Source organism: Heteronotia binoei, chromosome 16, assembly GCF_032191835.1.
Source record: "Heteronotia binoei isolate CCM8104 ecotype False Entrance Well chromosome 16, APGP_CSIRO_Hbin_v1, whole genome shotgun sequence".
Classification (NCBI taxonomy): Eukaryota; Metazoa; Chordata; class Lepidosauria; order Squamata; family Gekkonidae; genus Heteronotia; species Heteronotia binoei.
The window spans coordinates 48991869-49016787 of NC_083238.1; the positions used below are offsets into that span (position 1 = coordinate 48991869).

General features: G+C 45.1%; 1 protein-coding gene across 1 annotated transcript in view; it reads right to left on the reverse strand.

Moving 5' to 3' along the window:
- Window positions 1–3847: 3847 nt before the first annotated feature.
- The window catches only part of CFLAR (CASP8 and FADD like apoptosis regulator), a 41923-nt gene continuing 20851 nt past the window's right edge, over window positions 3848–24919 (reverse strand). Inside the window, exons 5-10 of the mRNA XM_060257109.1 lie at window positions 22611–22699; window positions 21433–21478; window positions 19602–19651; window positions 18916–18991; window positions 8655–9135; window positions 3848–4949 (exon numbers count right to left, since the gene is read on the reverse strand). Coding sequence (XP_060113092.1) covers window positions 4814–4949; window positions 8655–9135; window positions 18916–18991; window positions 19602–19651; window positions 21433–21478; window positions 22611–22699 — 878 coding nt within the window. The 3' untranslated portion in view covers window positions 3848–4813. The remainder of the gene's footprint in view (window positions 4950–8654; window positions 9136–18915; window positions 18992–19601; window positions 19652–21432; window positions 21479–22610; window positions 22700–24919) is intronic.

Consider the following 24919-nt stretch of genomic DNA (forward strand, 5'->3'; position numbering starts at 1 on the left):
TCCTTGCCTTGTTTGGGGATGAGAATCGTTCGGGACTCCAGCCAGCTAGCAGGTAATTGCCCGTCCTTCAAAACTGTGTTGCATGTCTCAAGGAGGGGATTTAATAAAAAGGATTTGAATAATTTGTAAAATTCCGAAGGAAACCCATCCCTACCTGTGGCTTTGTTGTTTTTAATTTTGGAGAGGGCTGCTGATAACTCAGTCAAATTGAATGGCCTATCTAAAAAATCAGCATCTTCTGTGGAGAGGGCTAAATTAAAGTTGATAGATCTAAAATAATTTTCAATACTTTGACAACTAGGTTTTCCGGATTCATAAAGCTTCTTATAGTAGTCGAAAAAGACTCTTGAGATTTCCTTGGAGGATGAGTGAAGGGTTCCCTCTTTGTCTCTTATGGCATGAATAGAATTTATGGGATTTTTTTGGGCAGTACGAAATTTCAGGTATCTAATTGATTTAGAAGTTTTTGTTACATACCTATGCTTGAGAAAGATAGATGACTTCTGTATAGCAGAGGATTCCCTCAACTCTTATTTAACACAACTCAAAACATAAATGATTTATACCACATAAGGAAACTTGGCATCCACATTAGCACGGCACTTCCTGGTCGCTGTTAGATGAACGCTGACTTAGTAGGCACAATTCAGACACGGCTTGAATGACAGAAGTGGCAGTTCCTGAAGCCAAAAATCTTTTACCACCAGTAGATGAACAGGATAATGCTCATAGTCTTGCAAACTTTACTGGCTGAACGAAGAGGGATGGCTACATGATTTCCTGGATACAAACATGTTTCGATGAAAAAATAATTCTTCTGGCCACCTGACTTACCATGGAACCTGCGCTCACAATTATTCACTACAGAAATCACTACAGATACTTCCCAAGGCACCAGTTCTCGCAGTTCTTGTTTTCTTACGTCGTATAAATCCCTTATGTTTGAGTTGTGTTAAATAGAGTTGTGGAATGTAAATAACACAAGTGATAAATAGGTGGAATTCAACTGAGTGTATAATTTGTGTACACGGTTTTTGCAACAGTGCTCTTCTCAATGTACCGTAGTTCTGTTGTTTAAGATGAAGAGGGTGGCAGATACAGAAAGCTCCCTCACTATGGCTGCTACATGTCAGCTTCGCTCAGAACTATTGTTTTGTTGCAGGGCTTTTTTTGTAGCAAGAACTCCTTTGCCTATTAGGCCACACACCCTGATGTAGCCAATCCTCCTGGAGCTTACACTAGGCCCTGGAAGAAGAGCCCTGTAAGTTCTTGGAGTATTGAAAGAACGACTTTTCTCCCTCTCACAATACAAGAACTCGTGGGCATTCGATGAAATTGCTGAGCAGACAGGTTAAAACGGATAAAAGGAAGTACTTCTTCACCCAAAGGGTGATTAACATGTGGAATTCACTGCCACAGGAGGTGGTGGCAGCTACAAGCATAGCCAGCTTTAAGACGGGATTGGATAAAAATATGGAGCAGAGGTCCACCAGTGGCTATTAGCCAATGTGTGTGTGTGTGTGTGTGTGTATATATATATGTGTGTGTGTGTGTATGTACACACACATATATTGGCCACTGTGTGACACAGAGTGTTGGACTGGATGGGCCATTGGCCTGATCCAAAATGTTTCCTTATGTTCTTATTGGTTACATCAGGGGGCGTGGCCTAATAGGCAAAGGAGTTCCTGTCACAAAAAAATGCCTTGGTTGGTGGCACAAGGCAAGCTGCCTCCCTCAGCCCAGATGTTGAAGTGTCTTTAAACAGAGCAAATATATATATATATATATTCAGTCAGATCAGATGCCCCTTCCCCCAAGGGGTGAGGGAAAGGAAAAATCAAAAGACCTGGATTTGATCCACGTGTTTAGAGCAGCGAAGTGGGGCAGGGAATGCAGCTTACTTCGCAGCCCAACTCTCACCCCACCCCCACCCCTGGGATTTGACAAATTCACAGAGAATAGTCCATCACTGGCTACTATGCATAGTGACTAAAGGGAACCTCCAAGTTCTGAGGTGGTCAGCCTCTTGGTACCAGTGCTGGAAGCAACATCAGGGGGTATTCAGGGGTGGAATTTTAGCAGGAGCTCCTTTGCATATTAAGCCACACACCCCTGATGTAGCCAATCCTCCAAGAGCTTACAGAAAAGAGCCTTCTAAGCTCTTGGAGGATTGGCTACATCAGGGGTGTGTGGCCTAACATGCAAAGGAGCTCCTGCTAGAATTCCACCCCTGGGGGTATTTATTGTATTTCCGGTGTTTTTTAATCAGGCATATTTTACATGTTGTTAGATGCCCTGAATCCTGTTCAAGTAGAGAATGAATGAGTTATAAATCTGATAAATACAAAATAATAATAAATAAAAGGCTTTATCCTCTCTACTGGTTGGTGGCCTTCCAAGGCAACTATCTGTGCATCGTGAGAATCAGGATGCTGGACAAGATGGACCCCTGGTCTGACCCAGCAGGGCTCTTCTTGTGTTCATTCTTGTTTGCAGGTATGGTCTGCTGGCACCTTGATAGGAGTTTTGCTTGTCTTGCCACGTGGCACTTAAGGACAACATCCATTTCAGCTTTGCAAACTTTTACCCCACTGCTTTTTCCAAAAAACCCAATGAATTCCTTTAAGATCTAGTAAGGCCAGGCCATGCAGGGAGATGAAAACGGCGAGAAACAGATAGAATCAGAGTTGGGAGGGACCTCTACGGTCATCCAGTCCAACCCCCTGCACAATGCAGGAAACCTCCCCCTAAATTCACAGGATCTTCATTGCTGTCAGATGGCCATCTAGCCTCGCTTTAAAAACCTCCAAGGAGAGCCCATTACCTCCCAAGGAAGCCTGTTCCACTGAGGAACTGCTCTAACAGTCAGGAAGTTCTTCCTAATGTTGAGCTGGAGACTCATTTGATTTAATTCTGGTTCTGGTCCTACCTTCCGGGGCCACAGAAAACAATTCCACACCATCCTCTATATGACAGCCCTTCAAGTACTTCAAGATGGTGATCATATCACCTCTCAGCCGCCTCCTCTCCAGGCTAAACATGCCCAGCTCCTTCAACCTTTCCTCATAGGACTTGGTCTCCAGACCCCTCACCATCTTCGTCACCCTCCTCTGGACCCGTTCCAGCTTGTCTATATCCTTCTTAAAATGTGGTGCCCAAAACTGAACACAATACTCCAGGTGAGGTCTTACCAGAGCAGAGTAAAGCGATACCATCACATCACGTGATCTGGACACTGTACTTCTGTTGATACAGCCCAATGAGGAAATGCAGAGTTTTAAGCCATACATGAATGTCATTCAATTTTTCAGGGATTTAAAATCCCACATTGCTGTTATTGTAGTGGTTACTCTGGATAGGGATGGTCTGGTTTTCAACTTTTCTTTCTTTTTAAAGAAAGAAAGATGGCTAGATACCACTTCAAAGTACCATATGGAAAAAGCATTCCTGTACGGTAAACAGTATTCAAACCAAAAAGGCCCAGTGTCCAATGGCACCTTTAAGACCAACAAAGTTTTATGAGCATTCATGTGTCAAGCACACTTTGTAAGATAATGAAATGGGATGCAATGAAGTACATATAGAGAGCAAGCAGTGAATTGGCATGCAAAATAGTGAAAATGTTAACGGATTAAAATATTAGTAATTTTGATCTGGTTATCATCTGCCCGGGTTATGTAGTACTGGGGCAGTTACTTAGAAGAACTGAACTTCTTGGAGACTGATCCAAGACATGGAATTTTTTTGAAAAGACAGGGGCACGCAAAGGTTTATAAAGATGATGGAGGGATAAAAAAGAGCACATGAGAACACCGTACACAAATTACTCTAAAAATACAAAGCATCTGATGAAATTGTGCCCAGCTTTACCAAAATAAATAAATATATTAATATCAGTGTGGCGAAGTTCATTTAAACTCAACATTACAGAATTACTGCCATTCCAACACCAATTACAAACACAAAACACATCCCGATTTAGTCCTTTACTGTGACCAGATGAATACCAATCAAACGGTGGCTTAAAACTCCAGTCTCCTTCCTCCCTTCTAAGAATAAACATAACCCCAGTTGCTTTCCCAGCCACCCACATGAATTTCATTTGCATTTTTATGCAGCCTAAGTTTAGTACTGGAGCATCGTAGCAGGATTCTTATAGCAGAGTATCCTCCTAGCTATGGGCTGGATCCCTTTACGTGGGTAGATGCTAACTGGAGTTGCGCTATTGTTGTTGTTGTGCTATTGCACCTTGCTTTCAGCTCTTCAATAATCAGTGAATGCAGAACAGCCTGGATACAGGAGAAAAGGAAATACCCAAGGAAGTAATTTGTCCCTGATGAATACATCCCAGGAAATCTCAGCACCAGTCTGATTATGGTGTACAAGAACACTCAGGTTGAGATGTTGTCTCTCAAAGGCAGGCCAGGAAATATGTGTTTTTATTCCACAACTTACATGTCTTTTCCTTTGGCATTCACACAGGGCTATGACCTTCTTTCCCATGGGCTCTCCGTGGTCAAAAGGCTTATAAAGTGTCTCGTCTCTGCTAACTGCATCTCATGGGCTCACACAAAACCTCTAACATTGTAAGGCTGCACTCAGTCTCCCTCTTGAACTACCAGGCAGAAAGTTACATACTTATCTACGCTAGTTTATCTTGAAGGTGTGTATCGATCTGGTTTGAATGGATGCAAAATAAGCACTTGAACAACCCACCTGTGTTTGACCCTGAGTGTGAAAGCCTGTCGTTTATGCTTTTACAACTGAGCAGGTTGGTATTTGTGTGTGTGTGTTTTGGCTTTTTTAAACTCTAGCTTTGTGAAAAGAAGAGCTTTTTCCTCAAGGTGTGTTTCAACAGGAGCGAGTACTGTTCCGTAGGGTGATCGTTGTTCCTCTCGTAAACTCTGTCATTCAGCTCCAGAAGAAGCTCTGTCAGAGACAACTTCCTGTAAGAAACAGGGAGGAGAGAGTATGAAAAAAGTGACAGTTTTCTACAGCTACATAACAGCTTCCTCCCCCACAACAGACACCCCGTGAGGTGGGTGGGGCTTGTTAGAGAATTTTGCACGCAGCAGAAGAGCTGAAGGAGAGGGACAGGCAAACACAGGAATTAATAGACAAGCTGTTTAAGTGTACCCACTAGGCATTTTGACCATTGATGACCACTTTGCTTTAGACCATACAAGCTCTTATTAAGATGCCAGTATCCCTTTCCAGTACCAGGAATACCTTCTGGTTTCTTTAAATAAATTTGGTGCTCCAAATTAGCATTTAGGTATGCCACACAGACATCCAAATGTGTAAAATGGAGTTTTTCTCTAGCTCCCACAGTTAAGGCAGTCAGAAGTGAACTGCTCTTTAACGTTGGAGCAAACACTTCATCATACCATGTCTCCTCCCCCCACAACAGACACCCTGTGAGGTGGGTGGGGCTGAGAGGGCTCTCACAGCAGCTGCCCTTTCAAGGACAACCTCTGCCAGAGCTATGACTGAGCCAAGGCTATTCCAGCAGGTGCAAGTGGAGGAGCAGGGAATCAAACCCGGTTCTCCCAGATAAGAGTCTGCACACTTAACCATTACACTCAGAGTCTCAGAGCAGTCACAATCTCCTATATGTTCTTCCCCCACAACAGACACCCTGTAGGTGGGTGGGGCTGAGAGGGCTCTCACAGCAGCTGCCCTTTCAAGGACAACCTCTGCCAGAACTATGGCTGACCCAAGGCCATTCCAGCAGGTGCAAGTGGAGGAGCGGGGAATCAAACCCAGTTCTCCCAGATAAGTCTGCACACTTAACCACTACAGCAAACTGGCTAGCCTGGTCTTTTCAGATCTCAGACGCTAAGCAAGGTTGCCTTTGGTTAGCCTTTGGCAGACCTCCAAGGAAGCCCAGGGTATCACTGAGCAGCGAGAGGAAACAAACAAATCACCTCTTTTCATCTCTTGCCCCGAAACCCCCAAGAGGGCAGCTGCCATAATTCGGCAGTCTGACTATCCACCACCAAAAATGAGCTTCTCATTCAATGCTGATTCATTCAGAGATGCTTCCAACTCATGGATTGCTACTGAACTTCCATCCAAGTAAATACACCCAGCGTTCAAGGAGTTAATGATCTGAGGCTGAAAGCCTCTTGTTGCTCTTTGGAGGGCTTTTTTTGTAGCAGGAACTCCTTGGCAAATTACGCCACACCCCACTGATGTAGCCAATCCTCCAAGAGCTTACAAGGCTCTTAGTACAGGACCTACTGTAAGCTCCAGGAGGAATGATTACATCAGTGGGGTGTGGCCTAATATGCAAAAGAGATCCTGAAACAAGAAAAGCCCTGGCTCTTTGCATTTTCTGTGGTACTAAACAGGGCAATGCTGAACTGCTAAAGATCCAGCTGGTTAGATCACTGATGCAGAGAGTTTCTGGTTCTCAGCTAAGGGAAAAGAGAAAACCTTGAATCCGTAAAGATCTTTTCATCCCAGAACTGGAAAAGGGGAAGCCTTTGGCCACAGCATCTCTGTGTGGCAACCGGCAAGTAGGGGGCAAAACTTGAGACCCCTCAATGTGCAAAGCTATGCTGTTAACCTCCAGTTTGGTATAGTGCAGGGGTGGCCAAACTTGCTTAACATAAAAGCCACATAGAATAAACGTCAGATGTTTGAGAGTTGCAAGACATGAATGTCAGATGTTTGGAAGCTGCAAGGAAGGAAGAAAAGAAAGAGAGAAAGAGAGAGAGAGACAGAGAGAGACAGACAGACATACAGAGAGACAGACAGACAAAGAGGGGATGGAGGGAGAGGTGGAAATAAACCAACTTTAACTGCATTCTTCAAGCTGCCAGAGAGAAATGCCTTTTCCAAGTTGGCTGATGGGGCAGTGTGGGGTTTGGAGAGCCACATAATGTGTGTGGAAGAGCCACATGTGGCTCCCAAGACACACCTGGCCCCTCCTGGTATAGTGGTTTAGAGCGCAGACTCTAACCTGGGAGAACTGAGTTTGAGCCCCCACTCCTCTACCTGCTGGTGTGACCTTGGGTCAGTCACCGCAGAGCTGTCCTCTCAGAGCATTCTCAGCCCCACTTACCTCACAGGGTGTCTGTTCTAGGGAGAGGGTGGGAAAAGGAGACTTTAAACTGCTCTGAGATTCTGAGAGAAGGGTGGAGTATAAATCCAAACTCCTCCCCTCCTCCTATAAAGGGTGATGTACAACTGGAATATTCTTCTGCTTGTGGAAGAGGCCAGAGAAGACCTGCCTTTGGTGTTCCACATATTTATTTATAGCCCTGCCTTTCTGCCCTCATCAAGGCCATCAAGGTGGCTAGCGGATTAAAAAAAAGTTAGAAAGGTAAAGGTCGTCCCCTGTGCAAGTACCAGTTGTTTCCGATTCTGGGGTGACTTTGCTTTCACGTTTTCATGGCAGACTTTTTACAGGGTGGTTGCCATTGCCTTCCCCAGTCATCTACACTTTCCCTCCAGCAAGCTGGGTACTCATTTTACCCACCTCGGAAGGATGGAAGGCTGAGTCAACCTCGAGCTGGCTACCTAAACCCAGCTTCCGCCAGGATCAAACTCAGGTCGTGAGCAGAGCTTAGGATTGCAGTACTGCAGCTTTACCACTCTGTGCCATGGATTAGCAACATACATAAAAGTAATACTTATTGCATGGCATTGTGTGTAATATATAGCCAAGAGATCCAAAGATTGTCCGGCACCCAGAAATTCTAGCTCTTTTAGTGCTTTGTACCACTTGGTGGCAAACTAGACTTGTTTTTAAGGCAAACCTCTATCATGTCCCCCCTTAGTCGTCTCTTCTCTAAACCAAAAAGTCCCAGACTCTTCAGCCTTTCCTTATAGAGGAGATGCTCCAACTTCTAATAACAGGGGTGTCAAACATGCAGTTCGGGGGCCGAATCAGGCCCCTGGAGGGCTCCTATCAGGCCCCTGAGCAACTGGCTGTTGTCGGCTTCCTTCTCCCAATATCTTTCTTCCTTCTGCATAACAGCTTGCTTTGCAAGGCTTGCACAGGAGCTACAGAGCAAAGCCTCTATTTTCTCCATTGGCTGAGGCTTCTCCCTTGGGGAGGAAGGCGGGGAGGGATAGTTTGTTTTGCCAGCCACTCTCAATTGCACAGCAGAGCTACTGAGCCAAGCCTCTCTTCCTTCTATTGGCTGAGGCTCCTCCTCCCAGTCCCCTGGGGAAGGAAGGAAAGAGCCAGAGCTTCCTTTGCCCAGTTCCCTGGGTCCCATGGGAGAAATACAAAGAAAGTATATTTAAGACTAATGAGTGCTAATGTTCCTTTGCCCAGTTCCCTGGGTCCCATGGGAGAAATACAAAAAAAGTATATTTAAGACCAATGAGTACTAATGTTTTAAGCAGGTTTTAAGTTTTTAAACTTTAAGCATGTTTTAAGTTTAATATATAAATATATTTGTGTTTGTCTGCGTTCTTTATAAAATTTATATCTCCGTTACCTAATCTTATATAGGTACACCCGTGGCCCAGCCCAACATGCTCTCATTTGTCAGATCCAGCCCTCATAACAAATGAGTTCGACACCCCTGTTCTATAATCATTTTGGTTGCCCTCTTCTGTACTTTTTCCAGCTCTGCAACATCCTTTCTGAGAACAATGTGTGTTTTAAAAAAACTATTAAAGAAGCCATCTACCTTTTGCGTGTCTCAAGCAAGAGCTCGGCAAGTGTGGACAGATAATAGGAGGATGAACTGGGCGATCTCTCTAAGGCCGACGCGTCCACCGTGCTCTGGCTCCAGAGAATGTCCGCTACCTGGGGGATAGCAGACCCGAGGTCTCCGTCTGCCTCCACTAAGCTGCTGTGCTCTTGCCGATGTCTTGACTCGACGTAGTTCTGGATAAAGAAGAGCTTCGGTTTCCCTAAGAGGGCCGTGCACTTGTCTCCGGTGAAGAACCTCTTCAACTTCTCCAGAGGGTAGCCGGGCAAGTGGCGGTCGATGCAGAAGATGTCCTCCTGGCTGCCTCGACTCACCACAATGCAGACAAAGCAGTCGTAGTCCTTGTGCTGCTTCAGTCTTGCCACTTCGCACAATTCAAGTGGCAGGGACTTCACGTCCAGGAACGAGTAACAAAGCACTTCGAAGTTCAGAGCCTGGAAGGCATCGGCCAGGATACCTGGAGAAGGGACAGAGAAATAAGCCTCTTGAATTAGGGTTGCCAATTCCCAGGTCGGGGCAGGGGACCCTTTCCCTGCTTCAGGATCATCAGTGTTGGGGGATTTCTTTTGTACCCCCAACAACAGAAAACCCCAAAACCTGCAGTTACCAAAACAACCTGCAGTTATCAGAAGGCTAATACGTACTCACTAATAAGTTTTAAGACCTCATAGATAAACTTTCTTAGACTCCATGTTTAGCAAAGCAAACAGTTTATTAGACTCCTTTAGACAGAAGGCTTGAGACATAGTTAGAAAGGCAAAGCAAGAGATTACGTTAATACAGTTGCTCATACAGTTCCTTTAGACAGAAGGCTTCAAATGGATAGAAAACAAAGCAGCTAGATAAACTTAGTACATTTCAGTTTCTCCTTTTGACTTAAAAAAGACTCCTTTAGAAGGCTTAAAATATATGGATAGAAAACAAAGCAGAAAACACACAGTTAGCATTCAGTCAGGCCTAAAACATAACATACAAAAAGCAGAGAGCTTTTTCCCATTTAGAATCTAAGTCCATGGGAGAGATTTTTAAGACCAATGAGTGCTTATGTTTTAAGCATGTTTTATTTTGAGTTTTTAAAAATCTTTGTGTTTGTCTGTGTCCTCTATAAAGTTTAAATCTCAGCTACCTGGCATTACATTTTACGACACAGCCCGACAAGGTCTCATTTATGTCAGATCTTGCTCTCATAACAAATGAGTTCGACACCCCTGTTTAAGACCAACCAACAAAAGCTTATACCCAGAATAAAACACCCTGAGGGGCTGTTCAGACGCAAAGTATAATCAGTTGTTGCTGATGTTTCATACCGGATCAAAAATGGCTGATGAGACAGCGACATCTGCCTCCTGGTATTAACTCGTAGTAGCCCCCCCCCCCCAATCCTTCTCAAAACCAGAGTATTTTGTTACCTGCTCCTTTGTGGTGTTTTTTGAGTTCTCCGGTTTCACCTCGTAGTTTCCCCGTCTGGATAGTTCTCGACCAACTTCCGGATGTCTGAAGGCTGTCCCGGAGCAAAAGGAGCATCAGACATCCGGTTTACGGTCGCCATTTTGTTTTACTACTTAGCAGTATGAGCATAACTGCATAACCACATAATGTTTTAATCTATGTGCATGTGCATATGCACACAATGGGCACATGTGCATGACACGCATAGAAGTGGAGAAAAAACTGCATGGTGCCGTTGTCTGGACGGCAGAAGATGGTTTCACCGCGGAGTGATTAGAACTGCAGTATGGCAGTCTGATTGATAATATCCGGAACAAGGATATTCGGAACAGAACCAGGTCAGTTTAACACGGACTCAACATGCTGTGTGAACAGGGCCTGAATATACCAAGATTCCCACTGGTTGGGCAGAAAATGTGGAAATGCGTTTCACAGCTCTCAGCTCCTTGCAAAGACTAAAAAAAAAAAAGGTAGTCCCCTGTGCAAACACCAGTCATTTCCAGTCGTGATGTTGTTTTCACAACATTTTCAGGGCAACTTTTACGGGGTGGTTTGCTATTGCCTTCCCCAGTCATTTACACTTTACCCCCAGCAAGCTGGGTACTCATTTTACCAATCTCGGAAGGATGGAAGGCTGAGACAACCTCGAGCCGGCTACCTGAAAACCCAGCTTCGACCAGGGATCGAACTCAGGTCGTGAACAGAGCTTAGGATTGCAGTACTGCAGCTTTACCACTCTGCACCGTGGGGCTCTCTGCAAAGACTAACACATGGCAAAAATAAATAAATCCAAGCACTCATTTAAAATATACCATATTCACTTGAAAGGAAGATGGAATCCCCACCCCAAATGTTATACTGAAAAAGATTTTTGTTACTGGACATAACGGTGACTTATATATGATTCTTTAAAGTGATCCCCTCCCTTTCTTTGAGGGCCGATCGGGGGGGGGACCCCTAGATTTGCATCTGAGTAAATATAGTAAATATTGGGGTGACACTCTGCTTTAAAATTTAGTGGATGGGATGCAGATTAATTCTTCCGCTAACAGAATATGCAGGGTCATTTCCACCAATTCTTTCTTCCTGCTAGCGACCTCCCAAGTTCACCTCTCATGCTGTTCCTAAGGGTTCCCCATTCCCCCCAGAGTGGCATTTTGGGGTGATCAATGGGCTCCAGAGGGAAGGGAAGGCAGAACGTTCTGTTCTACTGACAGAAATGCCTGGCATAAGTAGAAGGGTGTAGTTTGGATCAATACTCCCTCTAAGCTGTGGAGTCTTGTGAGCAAAAATTCTACTTTATGAACTATTGACATTAAAGTTGTGAGCTACTGCATCAATTAGTGTGCTCTGGGGCCATTTTTCCTGAGCTAACAAAAACTGTGTGAGCCAGAGGCTTAAAAAACCTGTGAGCTAGCTCACACGAACTCAGCTTAGAGGGAACACTGGTCTGGATCCAGCCCAGTGTCCTTCTCACTCCCAGAAGCCTTCTTGGCACATACAAGCAGGACTCTTATTTCTAGCAGGAGCTCCTCTGCATATTAGGCCACCCCCCCGCCCCGATATAGCCAATCCTCCAAGAGCTTAGAGGGCTCTTAGTACAGGGCCTACTGTAAGCTCCAGGAGGATTGGCTACATCAGGGGGGGCATGGCCTAATATGCAGAGGAGCTCCTGCTAGGAAAAGAGCCCTGCATACAACACAGCCCGGAGCCATGGGAAGGGGTGATGGAGCTCCTTCCCCTGAACAAAATGGAAGCCTCCCAGCTCCTCACTGGTTCTGCGGGCTTCTTTACTCGCCACTGGCTGGGGTAAGACAAGGTCAACACGTGCCCCAACACCAAAGGAGACTTCCCCATATTTATATAGCAGCCATTCCCACAGGTGGTCCCTGAAACTCTTCTCTCACTTCTACATCCTTCTCACCTGAACCAGCCTCAGTTTCCTAGGAGCTGATTGGCCCAGCAGTTCCCCCTCAACTCCTCTATTGGAATAGGTACATCCTCATTTTTGAAGAAAATTTTGGAACTCTGTCTGGGGCAATGATGCTCTGTATTCTTGGTGCTTGGGAGGGGCAACAGTGGGAGGGCTTCTGGTGTCCTGGCCCCACTGGTGGACCTCCTGATGGCACTTGGGGTTTTTTGGTCACTGTGTGACACAGAGTGTTGGACTGGATGGGCCATTGATCTGATCCAACATGGCTTCTCTTATGTTCTTAAGTGGCTATTAGGCACAGTGTATTGTTGGAACTAATAAATCGTCTCCTTTTATTAATAGGCTCCAACTAACATCAATCAGTCAAAACAGCGAACAGTATGCCTTTTTTTTTCTTTTTTAGCTCTACACTAATAGAATTCAAATATTTACAATGTTCTTTCTATCCTTAATTATCTTCACTTTTCCTTACTATCTCATTAATTTTTACTACTACCATTATTGTTGTTTGTGCTAATTCCTAATTTGATTTTGAATTTTATACCAAATTTTTTTAGTTTAATCATTTGTACTCTTCTAGTATATTTATTCTAGTATATTTATGAAGAGCCCCGTGGTGCAGAGTGGTAAAGCTGCAGTACTTCAGTCTGAACTCTCTGCTCACAACCTGAGGGGACGACCTTTTCCTTTTAGTATATTTATACTAGGAAGTGGTATGCTACAGAACAGGGGTGGCCAAACTTGCTTAATGTAAGAGCCATGTAGAATAAATGTCAGATGTTTTGAGAGCTGCAAGATATGGATGTCAGATGTTTGAAAGCCACAAGATATGAATTTCAAATGTTTGAGAGCCGTAAGGCAGGCAGGCAAATAAATGGGAGAGGGAGGGAGACGTAGAAAGAAAACAACTTTAAATGCATTCTCCAAGCCACCAACTGGCTTGGCGGAATGATTTAAAGAGAGAAATGCCTTCTCTAAGCAGGACAACGGGGCAGTGGGGGCTTCAAGAGCCACACAATATGTGTGAAAGAGCCACATGTGGCTCCTGAGTCACAGTTTGGCCACCCTTGCTACAGATTGTAATGTATTATTGTTGTTGTTGTACTAGCTGTACATTATGTTTTGAAATAATTGTGTTTTGAAAATGAAAAAAAAACCCCACCCTCCTCCATTCCCTTTGCCAGGTTGATGAAAAAGAAATCGTTTCTCCCTCATCGGCTGCTTTCACCTGGAGAGAAATGCCGCTCACCCCCACACAGAATTTCAAATCCAGGTGAGAAACAGCATGCCCTTTTTAAAAATCCATTTTCGTTCAAACACAGAACCCTTTTGGCCCTTTTCTCTCTCTGCTGGAACAAAAGATTTGATTGAAACCACAGCTCTGGCTGGTAATTGGCAGTCCACAAAATTCCCTCATGTGCTCACGTTGCCAAGGGAAGACAGAATAGATATCTGCTGCACATTCACTGGAGAGATCTCTGCTTTGGCTGAAGAAAATCTCCTTCCAATGTAGCTAGCAGCTCTTTCTCCCTCCCCCCCCCCCCAACCACCCCACAAGCTGTCTGAATTGGGGGGAGCAGGTGGTGTGGAATTTAAACATGACAAGCAGGCCAAAATCCCAGACCAAAGGAACCTCGGATCTTGCATGCGGCAACAGTACAATTATGCAAACTGGATTATTTTGCATAATTACATAAGCCATACATTGTGGGTTGCCAGAGGACAGATTATTTTTGAAGCATAGAACAGACACACAGCCTTGTTCTTAGTATTCAGGACTTCACTACAGAGGTGCAGGGATCCATGGGGGAGTATTTGACCCCGTGGCATTCCTGCAATTAGACAGGTGTAGACTCATAGCTCCTCCCTTGGACTGGAGCCTGCTGCAAGGCCCGGAAAGAGTAATCACTTTGCTTAGCCAAGTTCAAAGAAGGATTCCTTTTAAAAAGACAGTTGGTGGATGAGTCGCACGTGAGGCGTGAATTCCAAAAATTCCCACATTTTGACGTCTGCCATGTTCATATACACACTTATTCAGGAAGGAAGGCAGAGAAGAAAGAACACAGAAAGAATACACAGCAAGAAGAGATGAAACGGCTTCATCTTCTCACTCCACCCAGGTTCAGGATAAGGCTCCAGAGAAGTATGTACTGGCACCAGAGTGGGACTTGGCTAGACAGTTCAGAATATTATGCTGTTGCACAGAAAGGTGGGGAAACGGGACAGGAGGAGAAATTCCCAGTTAAGTCACCAGACGGCAGTACCACACAATCATATCTCTAGTGTGGACTGATGCACACCAACACTTACCAGGGGTGTCAAACTCATTTGTTATGAGGACCAGATCTGACATAAATGGGACCTTGTTGGGTTAGGCCATGTCAGGCCGGGCCATGTGTGTGCCTATTTAAGATTAGGTGGCAGAGATATAAACTTTTAAAGGACACAGACAAACAGGACTAAAAGTTTTTTTAAAAAACCAAATCTTAAAACATGCTTAAAACATTAGCACTTGTTGATCTTAAAGGTGCTTTCTCTGTATTTCTCTCATGGGATCCAGGGAACTGGGCTAAAGAAGCTCTGGCTCTTTCCTTCCTTCCCCAGGGACCAGGAGGGGGAGGAGCCTCAGCCAATGGAAAAAACTGAGGTTTTGCTCTGTGGCTCCTGTGCGATTGAGGAAGCCTTGCAAAGGACTTTGAGATGCAGAAGAAAGTAAGAGAGAAGGAGAAGGAAGCAGACAAGAGCCAGTTGCCGGGGAACCTGATAGGAGCCCTCTGGGGGCCTGATTCTGCCCATGGGTCACATGTTTGACACTCCTGACTTATACCTTGAATAAAACTTTATTGGTCTTTAAGGTGCCACTGGACTCAAAAGTATGAACTTTGTTTTACAGTACAAATGTAACTAACTTGAGTGTGAGGAACAAAACTCAGCAAGATCTCCTTGCTGCTTTTAAAACAAAATTTTGCCCTGGCTATATATTTGTGGTACGTGTTTTCTGCCTTTCTGCCTGATGGAGAACCCGAAGCAGCTTATGACATTGTTCTCCCCTCTTCCGCCTCCATTTTATCTTCAAAACAGTCGTGGACCATAAAACAGAGAACGGACTTGCAGGGGGCATCTCCCTTCCCTTCTCCCATTATTTCCTCTTTCCTTTCCTGAAAGCTGCCATAATCTCTCCCCTTTTCCTGCTTCCTTCTCTCCTTCCAGGGTTGTCAGCTTCCAGGTGGGGGATGGAGATCTCCTGGGATCAAAACAGATCTCCCAACTATAGAGACCAGTTCTCCTAAGAGTTGCCAGATCGAGGTTGGGAAATCCCTGGAGTTTTGGGGGTGGAGCTTTGAGAGGATGAGATTTAGGGAGGAAAACACCTCAGCAGGGTATAATGCCATAAAGTTCACCCTTCAAAGCAACCATTTTCTCCAGGGGAATTGATCTCTGTCATCTGGAGGTCAGCTGTAATTCTGGGTGATCTCCAGTCCCCAACTGGAGGTTGGCAACCTTAGTTCACCTGGAGGAAATAGCTGCTTTGGAAGGTGGACTTTATGGCATTATATCCTGCTGAGGCCTCTTCATGCTCCAATCCCTGCTCTCCTCAGACTCCACCACAAATTCTCTAAGAATTTCCCAACCTGGAGCTGGCAACGCTAGGCTCAGGCCTGGACACGAGTCCTCCCTTAAAGGCCAAAATAGGCCTGGAAAAGCCCTCCCCTCGCACCTTTTACTGAAAGAGCCCAGTCTGGAATACTGTGGTTGTCTAGTAACAGCCACTGAGGGAATTTGTTGCTTAAAGAACCCCCCCCCCCTTTATTTTTCTGCAAGCCTAGGGCCCTTTTTGCAAACCTGAACAATTACAGAAAGATCTGCCTTGTCCGTTCACTGCTCCAGTCACCGGATTTAACCATCTATAGATATCTTGACTTTGGCTATTAAAATATAAGACGTCCTCTAACTGAACCATTTTCATCCTCTTATGATGCCTGAACATCAGCACTTCACTTTACTACAAATGCTAACATGCACAACACTTCCTTTCTCCTGATTTATTTTTTTAAAAATAGCTTTCCCTACACTTGGAAGATATCTTTAAATGTTCCCTAGTCTATAAAGCAGGGGTGGCCAAACTGTGGCTCTTTCACACATAATGTGTGGCTCTCAATCCCCCACCAGCTTGTCAGCTTGCAAAAGGCACTTCTCTCTTCAAATAACTTCTCCAAGCCAAGCCAGCTGGCGGCCTGGAGAATGCATTCACAGTTACTTTCTTTCCACCTCTCCCTTCCTCCCCCATCTATTTTCCTTCCTTCCTTTCTCTTCCTTCCTTGAACCATAGAGTTGGAAGGGGACTCCAGGATCATCTAGTCCAGCCCCCCGCACAATGCAGGAAACTCACAAATACCTGCCCCTAAAGTCACAGGATTTATCTGCCCCATGGCGCAGAGTGGTAAAGCTGCAGTACTGTGATCTAAACTCTCTGCTTATGACCTGAGTTCTATCCCAGTGAAAGCTGGTTCAGGTAGCCAGCTCCAGGTCGACTCAGCCTTCCATTCTTCCGAGGTCGGTAAAATGAGTCCCCAGCTTGCTGGGGGGGGAAGTGTAGATGACTGGGGAAGGCAATGGCAAACCACTCTGTAAAAAGTCTGCTGTGAAAACGTTGTGAAAGCAACGTCACCCCAGAGTTGGAAACGACTGGTGCTTGCACAGGGGACTACCTTTACCTTTTTTAAATTCACAGGATCCTCGTTGCTGTCAGATGGCCTCTGTTTAACCTCCCGAGGAAGCCCCTTCCCTCCTTCCTCCCTCCCTCCCTCCCAGTCTCAAACATCTGATGTTTATTCTTTGTGGCTCTTATGTTAATCAAGTTTGGCCACCCCTGCTATTCAGCATAAAGTGTATCCAGATAACATTGCAACTTTGACATTGAAGTTGGAGAGATCTCTTGTCTGAGAGCTTCTGGTGGCTTGTGAAGCACCTGTTTAAAAGCATATTGACTGAGTGGTGACTTGTGTCCAAGAAGCAATATTCATTTAAAAAAAATCAATGCGATAAACATGCTAAACGCAGGTTTGAATCTGGCTGCTTGTTTTGTTGGAAAGTTCTGCAAGGATGCCCTTTAGCCACTAGGGGGCAGAGAAACACCTTTCTCACTGCAGATCAGACTCTGGCTGCATTCAATAAGGAAGCTCAAGAAAAACAGACTAAAAATGCCACAGCAGAGACACAACTTCCAGTGGCAGCTTTTCTGGGGGTCCTGCTTCCATCCCCCAAGAAGAAAAGCTCTGGTTCACTTGCACAAACACACAGTCAATGCAGGGCCCTGGTATTTTCTTAGCAACTCCTGCACAGAGGCAAGCCCTTTTGACTCGCTACAAAGGGCAAGTGATCCTCGCAGAAGACAAAATCCTACCACCTCCGGAATTCTAGCAGGAGCTCCTTTGCATATCAGGCCACACCTCCCAGATGTAGCCAATCCTCCAAGAGTTTACAAAGCTCTTTTTTGTAAGCTCTCGGAGGATTGGCTACATCAGGGGTGTGTGGCCTAATATGCAAAGGAGCTCCTGCTAGAATTCCACCCCTGAGAAGATGTATAGCTCATTTCTAAGTCCACTGCTGCATCTCACCACCTTATAGTGTTTAAGCCAAAAACCTTTATGCTGAGACATCAAAGTTCTGCAAAAAACAGGTGCATCTCTCCAAGATCATCACTAATAAATCGGGGGGGGGGGGGGGGGGTCTGTTCCCTGTTGCTTCTCTCCTTCTGTTCTCTTGTTCCCTATGGCTCACACTGGCCCAGGCTGAACTCATTCTGCACAGGCTGCTTTGAGTGATTTGTATATCCCCACTGCCAAGTTTCAGGCCCTCAAGAGATCTTCTGGTTTTCCCTCCTCCCACCATTTTTCACACTCTTAGAAAGCCCAGAGGAAGTGGAAGAGGTTCTTTTCCTTTCCCCCTTTAAAAAACCAAATAAACCTGGACAGTGGTTAGTTTCAACTGAACTGGATTTTTAAAAAACCAAAAGCACCTCTCCTTCCTTCCAGCTCTCAAACATCTGACATTTATTTTATGTGGCTCTTGCATTAAGCAAGTTTGGTCACCCCCTACCCTGGAACATTTAGCCCAGGGGTGTCAAACATGCAGCCTGGAGGCCGAGTCAGGCCCCCGGAGGGCTCCTGAGCAACTGGCTGTCGTCTGTTTCCTTCTCCCTCTCTTGCTTCCTTCTGCATCACAGCTTGCTTTGCCAGGCTTGCTCAACAGCACAGGAGCTACAGAGCAAAACCTCTATCTTCTCCATTGGCTGAGTCTTCTTCCTTGGGAAGGGAGGGAGAGCTTGCTTTGCCAGGCTCTCTCAATCGCACAGCAGAGCTACTGAGCCAAGCCTCTCTTCCTTCTATTGGCCGAGGCTCCTCCCCCTCCTGGTCGCCTGAGGGAGGAAGGAAACAGCCAGAGCTTCCTTTGCCCAGTTCCCTGGACCCCATGGGAGAAATACAAAGAAAGCACCTTTAAGACCAAAGAGTGCTAATGTTTTAAGCATATTTTATTTTAAGTTTTAAAAAAATCTTGAATTGTGTCCGCGTGTCCTTTATAACGTTTATATCTCTGCTACCTAATCTTAAATACGTACACACATGGCCCAGCCTGACATGGCCTGGCCCGACAAGATCTAATTTATGTCAGATCTGGCCCTCATAACAAATGAGTCCGACACCCCTGTTTTAGCCAGTTCTGCTTTGTAAGCAGTCAGTCTCAGTTCTATACTGGGATGCTGGGAAAGAAAGCCAGGCTAATTTGGTGTATGAAAATCTGATGCACGCTGCCAAATTAGGCAGCAAGGATGACGCAGTTTTCCCTGGGACTTACCCATATCGTTGCCAATGCAGTCTATGATCAGGCACACTCCCAAAGGAGTACTCTGCATTCTGTAGTGGTCAGACCCCTGCAAAGATTCAAAGAGAAGGAGAGAATTGTTTACTTTAATGCAGGGGGGTGGCTGTGGCTTGGTGAGAAAGCCTCTATGAACTGCATGGAGACAGTTCCATGCAAACTGGAACTACAGGGGAAAGTTCTACACAGTATCACAGGCATGCACGTACCTCCCCCCCCCTCCCAAATGATCGTGCCTGAGCAATACCGGTTGGCAAGGTGCAACCAATGCAAATGCAATGCAAACTGTCAGCACCAATTCTAAACTTTCAGTTAAAAACAAAATCAAGTTTCTAGTCCTCGTAGACAGTTTTATTTGGGCAGATCTGCAGGCAGTGCATTTTACCCCCATAGTCTAAGGGAGTGAAGATCTCCTGAACGCTTGTGAAAATAAATCTGGCGTTTGAAGCAGAGAGGAACAGGCTGAAGCAAAAACAGAATGTTTAAAAAAAAAAAAAAGGCAGCCTGATCCTTTTTTCACTGCAATGTGTTCAGCAGTTAGAAAAGCACAGACAAAATAACCCGCTGATCTCGTGGGGCCTCTTTAAGAGATTCTGCACTAGAAGAAAAGGGTAATAAGCACGGGAGCAAGGCGTATTCTTTCTGATTACTGTGCATAATACCTGAGACATGGCTGTTCCGGTTTCTGGTACTGGTACGGTGACCTGTTCCTCTGCAATTACAAAATACGGTATTGTCAGTTGCAGTGCCGTTGTATTGCCACGAATTATTAATTTCAGAAACTAACACACGTACACCCAGTGAATTAGTTCACAAGCATATCAGCTAGCCAAGGCCTTTGACACGTCTACTGATTTCAATATGATGGGGCCGATACGCAGTGTTCCCTTTAAGCTGAGTGAGTGTGAGCTAGCTCAGTTTTTTAGCCTCCGGCTCACACATTTCTGTCTTAGCTCGGGAAGGATGGCCCCAGAGCAAACTAATTTATGCAGCAGCTCACAACTTTAATGCCAGCAGCTCAGGGAGTAGAATTGTTGCTCATGAGACTCCACAGTTTAGGAGGAACGTTGGCTGACAGATGCAAGAAGAAGAATCCACAGGAGCAGTAGATGATGATATAGGTATGAAAATGCACAAGTGAGATGGAGTGGTTAAGAAGAAGGAGACTGCAGATTTCTACCCCGCCTTCTCTCTGAATCAGAGACTCAGAGCGGCTTACAATCTCCTATGTCTTCTCCCCCCACAACAGACACCCTGTGAGGTGGGTGAGGCTGAGAGGGCTCTCACAGCAGCTGCCCTTTCAACTCCTGCGATAGCTATGGCTAACCCAAGGCCATTCCAGCAGCTGTAAGAGTGTCAGATCTAGGAGGCCTAGGTATGAATCCTTGCCCTGCCACGGAAGCCTGCTAGGTGACCTTGGGCCAGTCTATGATTGCCATCCCCTCTCCTGGTGTGGCCGGGGTCTCGATTTCAGGCACTTCTCTCCCCCCCACATCCCCCCCACTTACCAGGGCTTTTTTTTTGTAGAAAAAGCCCAGCAGGAACTCATTGGCATATTAGGCCACTCCCCTGACATCACCATTGGGTCACACACTTTTTCTACCAAAAAAGCCCAGCAGGAACTCATATGCATATTAGGTCACACCCCTGATGACGAGCCAGCCGGAACTGAACCCAGAAATTATCACGACATTCCTATGAAAACTAGGAGTAACGTGGGTGTGTTGGGGAGCAACACTGATTTTGGGGCAAAGCTCTATGATTTGAAATGAAATCTACCATAGAGTTTTTCCAAAAAAGCAGAGTGTTTCCTCTCCCAATGTCCCTGGCATGTCCATGTTACTTCCGGTTATGTCCATGTCACTTCCGGTTCACACAGGCATGTCACAACCAGTGTTCCATCTAAGCTGAGCTAGCGTGAGGTAGCTCACAGATTTTTAGCCTCCAGCTCACACATTTTTGTCTTAGCTGAGGAAGGATGACCCCAGAGCACATTAATTTATGCAGTAGCTCACAACTTTCATGCCAATAGCTCACAAAGTAGAATTTTTGCTCACAGGACACTGCAGGTTAGAGGGAACGCTGGTCACAACACTCCTCGCCACTCCCGAAAAGTCCCTCCCACTCTCCCCTAGGCGCAATGATCACACCTGGGCAACCCCTGGCTAGTCTCATATGCCCAACCTCAGATGCCTCACAGAGTTGCTGTTGAGGAAAAAATAAGAGAACAACGTAAGTTGCTTTGAGTTCCCATTGTGGAGAAGAGCAGGGTAGAAACGAAACTAAGTGAACAACCAAATTTGAGGGAGGCAGGAGCAAAGGTCTGCGTTCATGCACGAAGGAGTTCACCAGCATAGCACAGCAACATAGTGGGCGACAGCTGAAATATTCAGGTTTACTGTGGGAAATTCCTGTTAAAGCAAGGCTCATCAATGGGAAGTATCAGCTGTCTCATCACAGAAACCACAACTCTTAAAGACTGGCAAATCTTACTCTGAATGGCTCCCGATCCATTTAGCAGTTTTCCTTTGTTCACTATCTGCAAATTCAAAAAAGGGGAGAGAAAGAGAATCATATCCTGTTTCATCTTTTGCAAAAAGTGCCCCGATGCTGACATTTCAAATGCTGCCACATTTCTCCTCTGGAGGTTTTAAAACTGTATTGGCAATACCATGGATACACTATAAATTAGTTCAAAATACCATTAAGTAGACTGGGGTCCCCAACACGGTGTGGAGGCCATGAGGCCACCGAGACCCTTCCTGGCACCACTAAGTGCTTTTAGAAAGTCGGAGGAGCTAGACAGGGCGTTGCCCAGTAGTGCTTCTAATTGGCTGTGCGGATTAAAAGGCATTCCATCAAATAGTTTTGGCTGAAATGTCAAATTTTACTATTACATTTATGTACAACTTGACATTTTGTGGTCCTCCTTCAGCATCCATTTTGTGATTAGCTCCACCTCCTGTAGCAGCCATTTTGATTGTGCCCACTGCCCTGTGTCAGAATTCCAAAGGTGCCTGAAAAGTCAAAAAAGGTTGAAGTAGATACTGTCTAGAATATCAGAAATGAGCAAGCCTAACTCCTTGGTAAAAACCAGAAAAACAATAGTATAAACAAGTTGTAAGCAATTTGTTTGAGAAACAATATTTCTCGTAATAGTTTTGATATTATATATTTATTTGTATAATTTTGGAAAATTTAATAAAATTTAAATTTTAAAAGATCAGAAAGACAAAGACTTCCTTTTTCCTGCTGCCTGGGCTACGTGACGCAGGACTATGTGCCAGAAACTGGTTTCCTGCATCATAGCGGAGTTTATTGAAGGAACAGTCTATCTGTTTGAGACCTACCTGGCCATTCTGTTCCCCGCCCCAAAAGATAAAGCCTTGCCAACACAGTGCCCCAATTGTCCTTCATAGCCACTGCTGCTGGCAAGTTATCAACCATGTGGAACGCTGCAACAGCAACCTCCTTATCATTGGGTTACAGCTGCAAACTATATGCCATGCCCACCATTTATAGTCAAATCTTAAACAGGGCACCCGCAAGACAAGCCTAGTGAAGAATCCTTGAAGCAGCTGAATCATTAATTTGCAAAACACATCAAGCATTTAATCAGCTTCCGGAAGATCCTTTCTCCGTTTGATCGCGGCGGCTTCCTTCGTACTTACCCTCAGAGGGTCGGCAAGAGAGAGCTTGGGAAGAGACGCCTGAAGCGTGTTTATGTACACAGGCGCAGAGCCGATGGTGTGAACTGGAGCTGAAAATTGGAACAGGGGTGCTCAGAAACTTCCATCAACAGCGGCCGTTAGGGCATGCCTCTCCATGCCAGCCTGCAGGCTCTGGATGGCAGTGAAGCCCGCACGTACTCTCTCCTGTCTATGCTGTGCTATGTGAAAATGGTTTGTGAGTCTTACTGCCTCTCACAAAATTGGAGATGCCACCAGTGTTCCCTCTAATTTCACCCCCACACACACACTGAGCAGAGCAGTTCACCTCCTGAGTAGAACAGAACTGCTGTAACCTTAAAATGATAAAGACAGCACAACCAAAGTTATAGCGACTGAATAACTAAGAATGTACTGAAACAAAATCATACAAATAAGTTCAATAGAAGACTAAATAGCAATAACAATTCCCCAAACGTTTCACAATTCCATCAGAGGAGTCCCAATGAACAGGAGGTCGACTGGATTATTCCTGCTTCAAATCCTCTTCTAGCATAGGGTGCTCCAACCACAGATCTCAACCAAAAGCAGAAGCTCAGAAAAAATATCAAAGTGTCTCTCGTGGGGGGAGAAGACATGGGAGATTGTAAGTCGCTCTGAGTCTCTGAGAAAAGGGCGGGGTATAAATCTGCAGTTCTTCTTCTTCTTCTCTGATGCATCAATAAGTTGCAAAAAGCTGCAAAACTCACAAGATTCTTTTTCAGTGTGCCCAAAGACTGCACATAGAATTCCCAATGGACAAATGGTACAGAAAGTCTCCAGTAAGATTTCAAAACGGCTTCAAAAGGCTCAAACTTCTGGGGAATTGTTATTGCTGTTTAGTCTTCTATTGAACATATTTGTATGATTTTGTTTCAATACATTCTTAGTTATTCGGTCACTATAGCTTCAGTTACGTTGTCTTTATCCTACAAGTGACCTCTCTCCCATAACCTTAAAATGGGCAATGGACATGCAAGAACCTGAAAAGCTCCAGATTGCTACTGAGCGGGGCTCCTATGTTAATGAGCAGCCACTCACTCACCTGCACAGCTTAGAAGGAACACTGTATACTCAGGGCTTTTTTTTTGTAGCTGGAGCTCCTTTGCATATTAGGCCACACACCCCTGACGTAGCCAATCCTCCAAGAGCTTACCAGGCTCTTAATACAGGGCCTACTGTAAGCTCCAGGAGGACTGGCTAAATTGGGGTATGTGGCCTAATATGCAAAGGAGTTCCTGCTACAAAAAAAGCCCTTTGTATACCACATTGCCCACTTTCTTACTGGTTCAATGTACTGGCCCAGACCAGTTACTTTCGTCTCTGGATTGAACTTTTCAAAACAAAAAAACAAGTGCTGACCTGGATAACCCAGGCAAGCCTGATCATGTCAGATCTTGGAAGCTAAGCAGGGCCGACTCTGGAAGGTACTTGGAAGGGAGACTTCCAAGGAATACCAGGGCCGGGATGCAGAGGCAGGCTTTATCAAGCCACCTCTCTGGAAAATGTGCAGGCCCCAGTAGGTGTCACCAGAGGTCACCATGACTTCCAGGCACACAAGTGCATGCACGCACACAAAAAATACTAAAAAAAAAAAAAGACCATGTGATTCTAAGAACTATCTGTCGTGCTGCTATTTAAGTCTCAATCCTCTTTTTGAAACAGGAAGACTTGTCATTTTCACACAGGAACACAGCTCGTTTTGTAGCAGGAGCTCCTTTACATTTTAGACCATGCACCCCTGATGTAGCCAATCCTCCTGGAGCTTACAGAGGCCCTTTACTAAAAGCCCTGTAAGCTCTTGGAGGATTGGCTACATCAGGGGGTGTGTGACCTCATATGCAAAGGAGCTCCTGCTACAAAATGAGTCCTGCACAAGAATGTTACCTTTTCCCTATATTAGCCTAGAATGTAACACAAAACTGCTACGTACATTCCTGAAGATTCCATTTCTCTTCAGTACCCTTCTACATATTAACAAGAATTTACATAAGATGTAACTAGAGAAGCACATTTTAAAATTTTTGCACACATTAGTTTTTGCACCCCCTGCCATGTCTTCTCTTCATTGGGACTTGTTGGATAAATGTGTTGCTAGGCAAAAAATGTACAATCCTTACTCTATTCTTTCCCCTAGCCAGTGCATCTTTTTAGAGGAATTTGAACCTGCAGCAAAACACAATATTGGTTTCTGAAAAATGCTTGAGGGTAAAATATTGGAGCTCTAGTCCACACTGCAGTAATGCTACTGCAAACGACAGTGGAAATTTGGG